The sequence below is a fragment of the Pisolithus orientalis genome (assembly GCF_024613125.1).
Source record: "Pisolithus orientalis strain OTSU chromosome Unknown F5J12scaffold_12, whole genome shotgun sequence".
In the NCBI taxonomy this organism is placed as follows: Eukaryota; Fungi; Basidiomycota; class Agaricomycetes; order Boletales; family Pisolithaceae; genus Pisolithus; species Pisolithus orientalis.
Window position 1 is genome coordinate 67,647 of NW_026260793.1, and position 13,115 is coordinate 80,761.

At 44.6% G+C, this 13,115-nt stretch overlaps 1 protein-coding gene across 1 annotated transcript; it reads left to right on the forward strand.

Annotated features, from left to right (window-relative positions):
• Nucleotides 1–803: 803 nt before the first annotated feature.
• On the forward strand, nucleotides 804–1,379 carry F5J12DRAFT_892097 (uncharacterized protein; the record flags this gene model as incomplete). The annotated part of the gene is made up of 3 exons (XM_051747545.1): nucleotides 804–904; nucleotides 962–1,031; nucleotides 1,104–1,379. 3 exons carry the CDS (start codon nucleotides 804–806, stop codon nucleotides 1,377–1,379), a joined length of 447 nt encoding a protein of 148 aa, XP_051600402.1.
• Nucleotides 1,380–13,115: the final 11,736 nt, after the last annotated feature.

The window sequence follows — 13,115 nt, forward strand, 5'->3', positions numbered from 1 at the left end:
ACACAACAGTCCTCTAACAATCCTCGACCAACTATCTGGCCTGTTTTCTGGCTGTCTTACTTGCACACAACCTCCAACAAATCACAAATCATTATTTGGTTTGCTCACCTCCTTTTCCAGGTCTGGAAGGACTAAATGTCCTAGTATTGGGAATGATTATAGGCTCCATTTGTCTGACATTTATGTAGAACCTAATTACCTCATGTATTTCAGGCTTTGTGACAATGATGATACCAAAGGGCATGTTTCTGTGATCTGCCAGGTGTCCCCCCTGCAGGTTCACAATAAAGTACAAGTTTATGGCCCTGTTGAAATTACTTATGGTTTCTCCCTAGTGACACCTGGAACATGGCATCTCTGGTTCTTTGTCTTCTTCAAGATAAATGTACACCTCTGCCCAGCATTACACCAGAGCAAACTTCCCCTCTATCAGCCAGGCCATGTATTTCACATATCATGCAATACTTTTATTTGCATCCTTCCTGTCATTCCTTCCACTCAGACACCTAGCCTTGGGCATCATCCTGTTGTCCATCACTGCCCAAGTTCTGAAAATGGTCCAACCCATTGCTAGCATGACCTGCAGGTTAGGTTTACTGCCTGACTTGCTCTGTCAATTCATCATGCCAGCTGGTGATTCCACAACCCTGTTCTCATCCACCATTCAGAAATAGTTTTCAGCATTGGAGGGGTTGTTGTATGATATGTCTGAGGTTACTCTGCTTGTCTCAGCATTGACAGAATCCCATCTATTGGTCAGCAATCTTGCTAGCACTGTGAGAGCAAGTTCCTTGAGCTCTTCCATGGTGCTTGCAGAAGAACTTGCAGCCATATCAATGGACACAAAGGAGGCATCTCAGAACCTTCAGAAACTTCTGGCACAGGTTCATGGCACAGTGGACATGTATGTTTCTTCCCATCCACTACTCTCTGAAGTTCACTTGCTGATGAGCATGGAAAGCATGTTGACAGTCAACAACCATTTGCTTAACTTGCTTTGGAATCAGTTCTCTCCTTTGTCCATCAAAGCAGTGTATTGTCATGTTATTGGCAATAGGTTGCATTCTGACAAGTGCTCTTCTTCAAATTTTCACATCACCCAGGTATTCAATTGGATCTTGTTTCAGTTTCAGCATTCATTGTCACTACTTATCTTGCATGCAGTCAAGATCCAAGGCAATTTGGATAGCATTGAGTCCCATTTGGAGGTTGTTCACAACCTGGTGGTGATGGAGGCTAGTGTTTTGATGGTTGAGAAGTTGGATGTACTTGCTGACATCCTTACAGTGGTGGGTCTGAACAGGCAGCACATCTCAAGATTAGACAGCCAGATGCAAGCACTCAAAGATGTTGCCCATTATTACACAGCTGCTGCATGATATTTGGCTGGGATATATTCTGGCCTTGACCAGCTTCAGGAAACTATGGAGCTGCTGAGATCGCTGGTGACAGGTGTTGGTCTGGTGGAAGGCATGCCACTGGAGGCTCTTGTTGATGCACTTACTGTTGGCATTCAGAGGTTCCACCACACTGGAAGGTTTGGCCCTACTTGGCCAATTGGTTATAATAGGGAGTGTTAGTTACTTGTTGGTTCAGTATAAGCACTCCTAGCAGATGGTGCATAGGTATATGATTTTGTGCAAGTACTATGTATCACAAATACCAACTGTTTGTTGAAATGTTTCCACTGGACCCAATTTCCAGCAGTGTCCCAGGTCACCAACCTCACTGTAGGGCTCCAGCTCACCTTCAACTAAGAAAAAAGGGGTGGCATGGGGGGTGGCCAAACAACAAACAACAACTTCAACACAATCACATTACAACCTCAAAATGTCCAATAATGGCAATCACTGGGATAGAATTTGCTGCATTCTAGTGCTGCTGAAAAACATGTGCATTTACCATCTACATTACTCTAGGACCCCTTCAGGTTTTTTGTTTTACACTGAAAAATAAATGCTCTGAACTGATTATTGATTGACCTGAGACATTTGCAGTCAGAATCTTCAAACGAGAGTGGCCAAAATTGGGCATGATGGCCAACAGCTGGTCTTGGCAGTGGAGAGTCTTGATGTCTGTCATCTACATTCACTAATGCAGTCTTTCCAACTCACAGTGATGGCAGGTAGGTGGCTCAATAGTTGAGGATTGCCACAAAGACATAGCTGGCCAAGCTGACTGGTTTCATATCTCCCACTATGATTCAAGCTTTTGAAGTACTCAAGTATTATATTAGACTGGACTACACCGACCCTCTGTGCAGCCCAGGATGTAGTTTGAATTGGATTATCAAACCACCCTAGTGTATTACAGGAACACACCCTCACCCTCTGGGAACAACCCAGTAGATACAATGTGTGGCTTTGCTCTGGTAGTGGAGGTTTTCCTGGTCACATCCTGGTCGAGGTCTGAAAACTGTTTTGTCCCATGAGTTTTTTCCAGGCCAGAAATGCTGGTATATTCATGCTTTCAGATAGAGTTGTTAAATGTTGTTTGGTCAATGAAAGTGAACAGAAAACCAAGTCCAGACAGGCAGCACCCTGCAGAGGATGTCAGAACAAGAGCCCATTGAGGTCTTTCAGGTCCCAACACTGACCCTTCTGGCTGCCATGCTACCTGGCTTGTACAATGTATACCATGGACACACCCCACTCATCATCAACAATGGCACATCCCAATTATGTTTTGGGTTTTCTCTGTGTCCTTCCATCATTAACTCTCAAGAGGAATATATGACCAATAAGGCACCCCATGTTGTATCCAATGTTGTGGCACAGTACAAGGATCACAAGACCAACCAGCTATTAGATGCAAAGTCATTGATTCTGATGTGGTGCCAGGTTCTGATCCTTGTAATCAGGTCAACTCAACCAGCCTTCCAATGCAGATTGCTTCTAAGTCTTCTGTGACAGGTGCTCTCCTCCAGGCATGTCCATCAACTTTGAGAGGCAATGCAGTGGAGGATGCCCCCACTCCATCCATGCCCTTCTCACCTGCCTTATTTCACCTCATCTCATCTGTCTTCCCACCTTCCTCTCACCCTGCAGACATTTCTGAGAAGTCTGATGGTGATACAGAGCACCAACCCACAATTAATGAAAAACATGCAAACATTGGGACAATTTTGTGAGCCACTGTATGTGCTGATGCACCCAAGTCTACCACCCACTCTGAGGGGCTGGTTTCTTGACTTGCACATGCCATGAACAGCTGAAGAGCTGGATCCTCAACTACCTGGGCAACCTTTGCTGTGAGATTGGCCTTGTCTGCTCCCTTCTCTTTCTTCTCCAACAAGGATGGAGTCTTCTCATCATCTGCCTTCTTTTTCAGGCTTGGGCAGTTGTTCTTTGTATGCCCAACCTCCTTGCAGTTGTAGCACTTTATCTTTGACTTTTCCTTCCCTTTCCCTTTAGACTTTGACTTCACACCAGTTCTGGCTGTGAGGGCTGAGTGACCCTGTGATCCCTGGCACATCCTCTCCTCTATGAGGACTTGTAGGATTACAGAGTCCACAGTCAACTTGTCATTTGTTGCATGAGAATGGTTCAAAGGACTGAGTATGAAGCAGGTATGGAGACCACCATCACAATTGGAACCAGTGACTCATCGAGAGTCTGTTCAAGCAAGTTCAGTATGAGCACCTTCTGTCACATTGCATTTAGCTGAGTCTCCATTGGGCTATCATTGACAAGGGTTCCACAAAAAAGTTCTCCAATGAGGTAGGCAATTGTCTGTTTCCCATTGCCCTCATACCATTTGCTAAGGCACTTCCAGGTCTCCAACACAGTTTTCACATACATGACACCACTCAGAAGCTCATCCTTGAGTGTCAGGGTAATCTGTGCACTGGCTTCCCTATCTTTCATCATCCACTCCACATGCTTGTCTGGGTGAGTGGCAGCATCAGGAGCCTTTGTGGCTGAGCCACCAACCACCTCCCACAGGCCTCAAATCTTGAGAACCTTCTATAACCAAAACTTCCACATTTGAAAGTTTCCTCCATCATCTGCAAGTGATGGAATATCATAGAGCTGACTTGAGGGAGCAGCAACCTTGCTAGATGATGACAGAGTAGTGACTGTAGCAGTAGAGGGACCCATCTGAGGGCCAACTGAGATAGATGGAGTTGGATTTGACATTGTTTAGCATGACCTTGTAGAACTAGAGAGTGATTGGAATTAAAACAGCAGTGGTTAGAGCTGAGTGGGGCTCATAACCTTCTGAAGGGGTGTTTCTGAGTAGTGACAGACTAATAAGAGAAGATACTCTGGCTTCTATTGGGAGAAGACTGAGGTACAACTAACCTAATAAGAGAAGATACTAAATACAGTGGCTCACAAAATTGTCCCAATGGTTGCATGTTTTTTGTTAATCCTGGTGTAGCAAGTGAACTATCATTATTGAGTCCAAGGTGTTGGTGGAAGGATCAAAGCAGCTGGTAATGGCTCTCTGATGAGCCATATTACATAATATTTGGATACAAACTGATGACAGAATATCCAAATGAAAATGAGAGCTCATTGGGACAATTTTGTAACTTTGTGATATATATGGGATGTAGTCCTCAGGAACACATAAAAAACATGGTGAGATGCTCACCAATGTTTACATAATGTATCACATGGTCTACTGAATGATTTGTCAACAAACAAACAATGCCAGACAGTGAGTTTGCACCACTAAGCCTCCTTGCTGTAACACAAGTCAAGAAATCACCATTCTGGCTCATCAGGGACATTCTCTCAGGGCAACCTCAGCAAATGCTGCTATACACTATAGTATAATCAATAGAATATGCTAACAGTGGGATTAATCTCTTCAGAAACCTGCTGGAAGTCATCTCCTGCACTGTTTCCCCACCAATGCCCCATACAGTCCTGGAACTAATCAGTACTGTGAGAGCTAAGAATGATGTAGAGGTCCAATCTGGCATTCATCTTATCATGGAAAAACCAATCACCCACTAACTATTACATCACTGCTGAAGAAAAGCCTGTCTGAAGGCTCAGGTGAAGCACAACCCTCCTGGGCACTCCCAGTATCATGGAAGGGTTGGCCAGACTGTACACTGAGCTGAACTGGGGATCACTGGGAAGGAGTTATTTGGTCATATAAGACTAAAGGAAATATCCAGTGCCACATAGAAGGCCAGGAAAGTGCAACCTCATAGCTCAGCAGCATATCCCTCCCATGGTACCTGGAGTGAGAGAGGGTTTAGCTTCACCCTGACCTCCATACCAGTTCCCCCTTCACAGAAATGCACTAGTTAATGGGTGATTGGTTTGTTTATGATAGGATGAATGCCAGATTGGACCTCTACATCATTCTTAGCTCTCACAGTACTGATTAGTTCCAGGACTGCATGGGGCATTGGTGGGGAAACAGCACAGGAGATGACATCCAGCAGGTTTCTGAAGAGATTAATCCTGCTGATAGCATATTCTATTGATTATACTACAGTGTATAGCAGCATTTGCTGAGGTTGCCCTGAGAGAATGTCCCTGATGAGCCAGAATGGTGATTTCTTGACTTGTGTTACAGCAAGGAGGCTTAGTGGTGCAAACTCACTGTCTGGCATTGTTTGTTTGTTGACAAATCATTCAGTAGACCATGTGATACATTATGTAAACATTGGTGAGCATCTCACCATGTTTTTTATGTGTTCCTGAGGACTACATCCCATATATATCACAAAGTTACAAAATTGTCCCAATGAGCTCTCATTTTCATTTGGATATTCTGTCATCAGTTTGTATCCAAATATTATGTAATATGGCTCATCAGAGAGCCATTACCAGCTGCTTTGATCCTTCCACCAACACCTTGGACTCAATAATGATAGTTCACTTGCTACACCAGGATTAACAAAAAACATGCAAACATTGGGACAATTTTTGTGAGCCACTGTAGCTTCAGTAAGATAGCTGTAACTCATAATAAAGGAACCTCACCTCAGGTTTCTATTGGGAGAAGACTGAGGTGCATGAAGGAAAAACAATGTGCCAAAATGACTGTGCTTATGTAAGATATTACCAGTGTAAGAAATATAATTAATGTGCATCAACATGCCAATGGCATGTATGGCCATGACACCATTTTTCCCTGACTTCCATGAATCCTGTCCATCATGCCTTGACCAGCAGCTCAGATAGGAGTTTCAGAAACTGAAAACTGCACCAGTGCCCATATTTCTCAATGCCAGATTACAGAACTGGGGGAGGTTAGGAGCTCAATATGGCAGAAACAAGTAAATGACCTCAACTCAATGACACCTGGCCTTGATGATTGCTGGAGGAAGGATCTCATGAATCCCCTTGCACAGATACCACTGATGTACTCACCTGCACCCCCACCCACATGATATCTTTGGGGGTGAATCAGCAGCAACCATCCCCAACCACTGAAGCTGTGGCCCACCACCCTTGTACCCACTAAAATCAGAGAGAGATCAATGTGGAAGGATCTCATAAACCCCTTGCACAGATACTGCTGACAGTCTCACCTGCATCCCCAACACAAAGGAGCAATCACATGCAGCACTCAGAAGCCATGTGGCATGCCACACAGCTAGTGATGTCATACCTGCCCTGAGACCCCTGTTCACATCAGACACAATATAAGTTGTTCACATGTGTGTGGCCCCTGTGGGTTCAACAGAGTAGGTCACCTTGTTTACAAGGTCACTCCACCCCAAAATTCATAACTTTTTTTTGGTCAGCCACAATTATCATATTTTGGGTCTCAGCACTGTACTCCGCTGCTCCGCAACTCCAAAGTCCAGTACATTCCTGTCTGTTGCTTTGCATATGGGTGTGAGCATGGTAAACAGGTAGGTACAAACAGTGTTCAACAAAATGGTCGGAATAATCACTGCAGAAATGAGATTTTGTCTGGTACTGGGTATTGTACAGGCAGACAATAGGACTGTAGATAGAATGTACTTCAACAGGTGATCCACCTTTGTCGAGGTAGGTTATGTAATGCTGCACTTCTCTGACACTGTCTGGAGTCCAGCCAGCCTTGGTGGCCATGGTTCTGGCAGACAGCAGCTCATACAGCATGTAGTACAGACAGACACCATGTCACTTGTCCCTTCTCCAGTCATCATCCAGCCAGATAGTCTGTTTGTACAGTTATAGTATAGGATTGTTCAAATTTGTCTGCAGGCATAATACAGAATTAATCGCTATGCAAATCCCTCCCTGGGCACCCTCCCTACTGCAAATCCCACATATACCACTCCTTCTGTTCACCACCCACACATCCCCTGCCCTCCCAGCTCCTTCCTGAACATGTTCCAGGGTCCCCCCAACCATGGGCTGCCTGAGCAGTCCTGTAACATGAGTGTGGACATGAGCTTCAGCCAATTAATAGCATCAGCTTCTGGTGGGCTGGGTGGGTCACAAAATGTGTCTTCCTCCTGTAGTATGCAAGAAAGTGGCTTGTTATTGTCTTCAACAGATTGTAGTGCCTCTAGGGGACACCAAAGTATGAGCCTAAACCCAGTTTTGGGGTGAATGTCAGTTTCTGGAGGAATGAGTGAGCAGACCCAAAACATGCCTTCCCCAGTCAATTTTCAGCTTGAAAATGATTTCAGCTTCACAAGACCACTGAGCCAGTCCTTGGTAAGTATTATTAATAGTAATAAAGCATGCTGCATGACACATGAAGCCTTAGTTGACTGAAAAAATTGATGTTATGGACTTACCTGCTGCATCCTTCAACATAGCTTTCAATGTTGTATTACAAAACAATGAAAAAATGGATTTCTCACCACATTCAGAGGTGCACATGGGTTGTTTGTCATGAGCCATAGATTTCAGGAATTCAGAGATTTTGAGCATTACTGTCAGAAATACTAGATGAAAATAATAGGTACCCATGTTAATGAACTCACCTGAATCTTGCTTGACATCCATGATGGGATCAGTTTGGACTTGAGTGCTTTTGTGTTCAACAGCAAGTACAGTCATTATCTCAAGAGTCTTGGAGAAGAAAAATTAGTCTACATGAAAGATATCATTCAATGAGCCAAATACTAATGAAGGTATGAGTTTCTCAGTGTACAAAGTAGTCACTTTATTAGTACCTAACAAAGGTATGAGTTTCTACACTACATCAGTACCAAGTAAATGAGTGGGAATCTAGCTATACTCACCTCAGTGTACAAAGTAGTCACTGAGGTGGAAAACAATGGTGTGGAAAATTTATAGTACAGTAATTAGTAAGCGTGTTGGCATCAGAATTTAATTCCAAGGGTCAGGGAGAAACTCCAAGCCCTCTGGGTGAAACTCTGAGAGGCTACCATAACTCTGGAATGCATTCTCGACACTCCCCCTCAATCAGAACAAAGTCTGAGTGCAGATGCAAAGTGTTTCACCTTGATGCTTGGTAAGGGTTTGGTAAGGGTATCAGCAACCATGTTGTCAGTAGGACAATAAATTAAATGAAAGGAATGGTTTTCCACAGCAAAATGAATGAAATGGTATCATATGTTGATGTGCTTTGTGCAAGTGTGATAGCTGCCATCTTTGGTAAGTGTGGTGGTGGATTGACTATTGGAATATAATGGAATTGGGTATTTGAGTGGGCAGAAAACTTCCCCAATGAGTTGTTGATGCCACAGGCCCTCTTTGGCTGCATGAGTTGCTGCAACATACTCTGCTTCAGCAGTGGAGAGCATTACAAGTTCTTGTTTCCACAAAGCCCAACTGACAGCTTCTCCATCCAGTAGATAGGCATATCCACTTATAGCACATCAATGCTCCTGCAAAGCTCCATCTGCATCAGTATAGCCCTCAAGGCCTCGTTCTGAATTTCCAAACATCAAAGCAAGTGCTTTTGTGCCTGAGATATACCTGTAGATTCATTTCACAGCCTCCCAGTGAGTCATGTTGAGTGCGTTGTTGAACTGTGCAACTGTGGAGACATCAAATGCAATATCAGGGCACATTCCAATGGTGAGGTGCATGAGGGAGCCAACAGCAGCATGGTAGGGTACATTTTTCATGTGTGCAGCTTCTTCAGCTGGCTGCAGAATCCCTCTGCAGGAGAGTTTTATGCCAGGGTCCATCAGAATTGTGGCTGGCTTGCAGTCAGTGAGGTTGTATTTCATTAGGATAGCCTCGATGTATGACTGCTGCAACAGGGATATGGTGTGGGCTTCTCTTTTCCACATCACCTTCATTCTGAGTAGCCAACTGATGGGCCCTAGGTTGGAGATTTTGAAATGAGTGCTTATCTCCTGTTTGAATGAGCAAATTAACAATGAGGAACTGCCTGTTACAGTGCAGTCATCAATGTGGCTGGCAAGGATGAGGATTTCTGATCCTATGCAACCATAGAATACCCCCCAGTCTGTGTGTCCCTGGTAAGGCCAAGGTCTGCAAGAGTTGCACACAGCTTCTGGTACCACCAAAGTGCACCTTGTTTTGAGCCATATAATGCTATGTTTAACTTCCCAACTGGATGGGAAAAATTCCGCCCTACAGCATAGCCCTCAGGGAGCTCCATGTAGATGTCTTCACCATCTCCAAGTTTGCCATTGAGGAATGCTGAGTGGAAATCAAATATGTCGATATCCCAGTCATTGCATGTGGTGATTGCAAGTATGGTGTGGAGAGATGTGAGTCTTGCAACAGGAGCATATGTTTCATCATAGTCAACACCCTGGATCTGAGAGTAGCCCTTGGCAACTAGGCAGGCCTTGTACTTCTCAATCTCTCCAGCAGCATTGTGTTTGATCTTGAAGACCCATTTGCATCCTACAACATTTGCACCCTTGGGGCACTCAATGACATCCCAGGTATGCACTTCCTCTAGGCTCTTTAATTCTGCATTTATGGTGTTTTGCCACTTCAGCCAGTCAGCTTGGGATTTTTCCTCATGTACTGTAGATGGATCCAGCCCTTCAGCTTCAGCCATCCCTGCCACCATAGCATACACAATGTTAGTGTCATCTTCATCAGTAGCTAGTTCTTCATTGAATACATAGGTGGCATTCTCTCAGGATTTAGGGCTGTTAGGGTTGCTGTCACTCTCTCAGAGTTCTTTTACAAAGTCAAGAGGGATGCATCCATCACAAGTGCCTTCCCCTGCATGTAGGTGCCTCATAAAGTCTGATTCAAAGTGCTGGCAAGTGGAACAACAAGGTTGAGGTGGAGGTGTTTCGAAATTTTCTCCAAGTGGGTCTGGAATGAGTTTCAGAATTTCTGAAGTTGCTTCAGTGGGTCACTCAACTATCTGTGGGGCCTCGGAATTTCCTTGTGAAGCTGCGGAATTTCATTCTGAGGCTTCGGAATTCCCCTGCTCCCCCTCGAGTGGCACACCATGTGGCACAGACACATCTTGGTACTTGAATCTTTCAATTCTGATTGCTCATGTGTCAGGCCAGTAGATGCAGTGGCCATCACTCTCAGGGTCAAAACCTACCCAGTGTCTGTCTCAGGCTTGCATGTCTAGTTTGGAGCCAGAGGTGTCATGGACCTTGACATGACATCCCCAGACTGGAATTTTTGAGACGTCAGGTGGTTTTTGGTAGAGCATTTTGTAGGGAGTTTTTGTGCCTAGATGGCAAGTTGACAAGCAGTTTTTGAGCCAGGTCACATGCATGATGGCCTCCCCCCAGAGGTTCTTGGGTAGGCCACTGGTGTGAATCATCACATGTATGCACTCAACCAGTGTTCTGTTGAGTCATCCTGCAACTCTATTGTGTTCAGGGGTATCATGGACAGTTATGCATTGTTCTGTGCCTCGGGATTTCAGATATTCCAAAAATTCTGCACTAAGGTATTCTCCCCCATGATCTGAGCAAAGTTGCTTGACTTTGGTGTCAAATTGTGTGTTCAGCCATGCTTCATAGGCTTTGTAGGACTTGAAGGTGGTGGTGTAACAAGTGTGGTTGTCCATGAATGACACATAGTATTGGCTGTGGCCAGGGGTTTGGACCAGAGAAGGTCCCCAGAGGTCTGTGTGGACCTTGTCACCAAGGTGTTCATGGTGGGGTGGGTCACACTCCTTCCCAATGGGCTTCCAAGTTGCTTTGGCATATTCACATGAATTGCATGTGCCCATGGTGGAATGTGCTTCATCCAGTTTAATTCCACTGATTGTGCCATCCTTCAGCATGTGCTGGATGGCTTTGGGAGCAATGTGACCAAGCCTGATATGTACCTCCTCCATGGTTAGGGATTCTGTGGCCTTAGCTAGGCCTGCAAAGGTGCAATGAGCTCATTTGAGACAGTATAGGCCTTTTTGCATAGGAATTTCAGCTACTTTCTTTTTCTGAGCATCAAAAATTTGACAATGCTTGTCTCAGAATAATGCCACATACCCAGCAACATCAAGTTTGCTGACAGAAATGAGTGTGATTCCCATCTTGGGAGCATAGAGCATGTCCTTGAGTCAAATATGGGTCTGTGCAGTGCTGTTTGGGAGTGAGATTGCGAGGTCACCTTTCCTGATGACATGGAAGGTGTGGTTGTCAGCTGCAGTGATAGGTTTGGGTATGATTGGCTTGTAACTGAGGAATTTGCTGTGGTAGGAGAACATATGATGTGAAGTGCCAGAGTCGAACAGGATGGTCTCTTCTGCAGAATTTAGGTTCTTGCCTGCAAGGAGAACATGGTCATAGTTGTTCATGTATGCATCTTCTTCATCATTAATGATGTCCTGGGGGTTCAGAATTTCTTCCTCCACAATTTCTGTAAGCCAGTCATCATCCTGTGGGTGTGCTAGCCAAACTCCATCAGGTTCAGAGTCAGCACTAGTCTGTGTACTTGAGCTGGCTGATGCACTGGCCACAGTGGCTGCTTTTCTGGAGCCTTTCTCCTTCTTTTTCCCTTTGCCTTTGTTCTGGAACCACTTGGGTGCTTGCCCAGCTTTTCCACCACCCTCTTCCCAGCATTGGTCTTTCATATGGCCTTTCTTTCCACAGTTTTCACAATTCAGCTTCTTTCTGTCCTTTGCTGAGTAAGCTGCATCTTCAGAATTTCTGGAGTTTCCAGAGTTGCCCCTTTTCATCTGCATTTGGCACCTATCATATTTATCAGAAATTACTTTAATGATGAAGTCCAGAGATAGGTCCTTTTGCATGACTAGGGCTGAAGATGTCATAGCTGCAAGGTTGGAGTTGTAAGAAGCAGGAAGTGAACTGAGAATGATGGCTGTGAAGTTGTCATCTGTGATTGACTGTCCAAGCATAGCAAGTTGTTCACACAGTGTGTGCATCTTGTCAAAATGAGCATGGACATCACCTTTTTCTGAACAGTGGGATTCTTGGAGTTTTCTCTGAAGATTGATTGCAACAATGTGAGAGTGGTTTTGGAAAAGGTCAGTGAGGACACCCCACACACTCTTCACAGTCTCTTCCTTCAGAACTCGAAGGAAAAATGATTCTGGGAGTGACACAGCAATCACTTGCTTGACATATCCATCATCCTTAGCCCATTGCTGGAGTTTTTCTGGGTATTCATTAACAAGTTTTTGCTCTGTGGCTGTGGGCTTCCAGGAGGCATCTTTCCCTGCTGAAGGGTCCTCTGGTTTTGCATCCAAGCCAGTCAGGTGTCCAATCAGCCCTTTTGAACTGATGGCCCATTCAACCCGAGCCTTGTAATATAGCCAGTTGCTTCCATCTGCATTTAGGGTTGGGACTTGTAAGGAATGATTGTCTTTTGCCATAGTGGGTATTCTTGCTGTGTAATAACTCTTTTGGAATTAGAGCATGAGAGTGGGGCTCATAACCTAACAAAGGTATGAGTTTCTCAGTGTATGAAGTAGTCACTTTATTAGTACCTAATGAAGGTATGAGTTTCTACACTACATCAGTACCAAGTAAATGAGTGGGAATCTAGCTATACTCACCTCAGTGTACAAAGTAGTCACTGAGGTGGAAAACAATGGTGTGGAAAATTTATAGTATGGTAATTAGTAAGCATGTTGACATTGGAATTTAATTCCAAGGGTTGGGGAGAAACTCCAAGCCCTCTGGGCAAAACTCTGAGAGGCTACTGTAACTCTGGAATGCATTCTCAACACATACCACAACACCAGATGTTGGCAGCATGAAACTGACACAATAGGTTCCAGGGTGTGTTATAGGGAGCTGGAATGATATG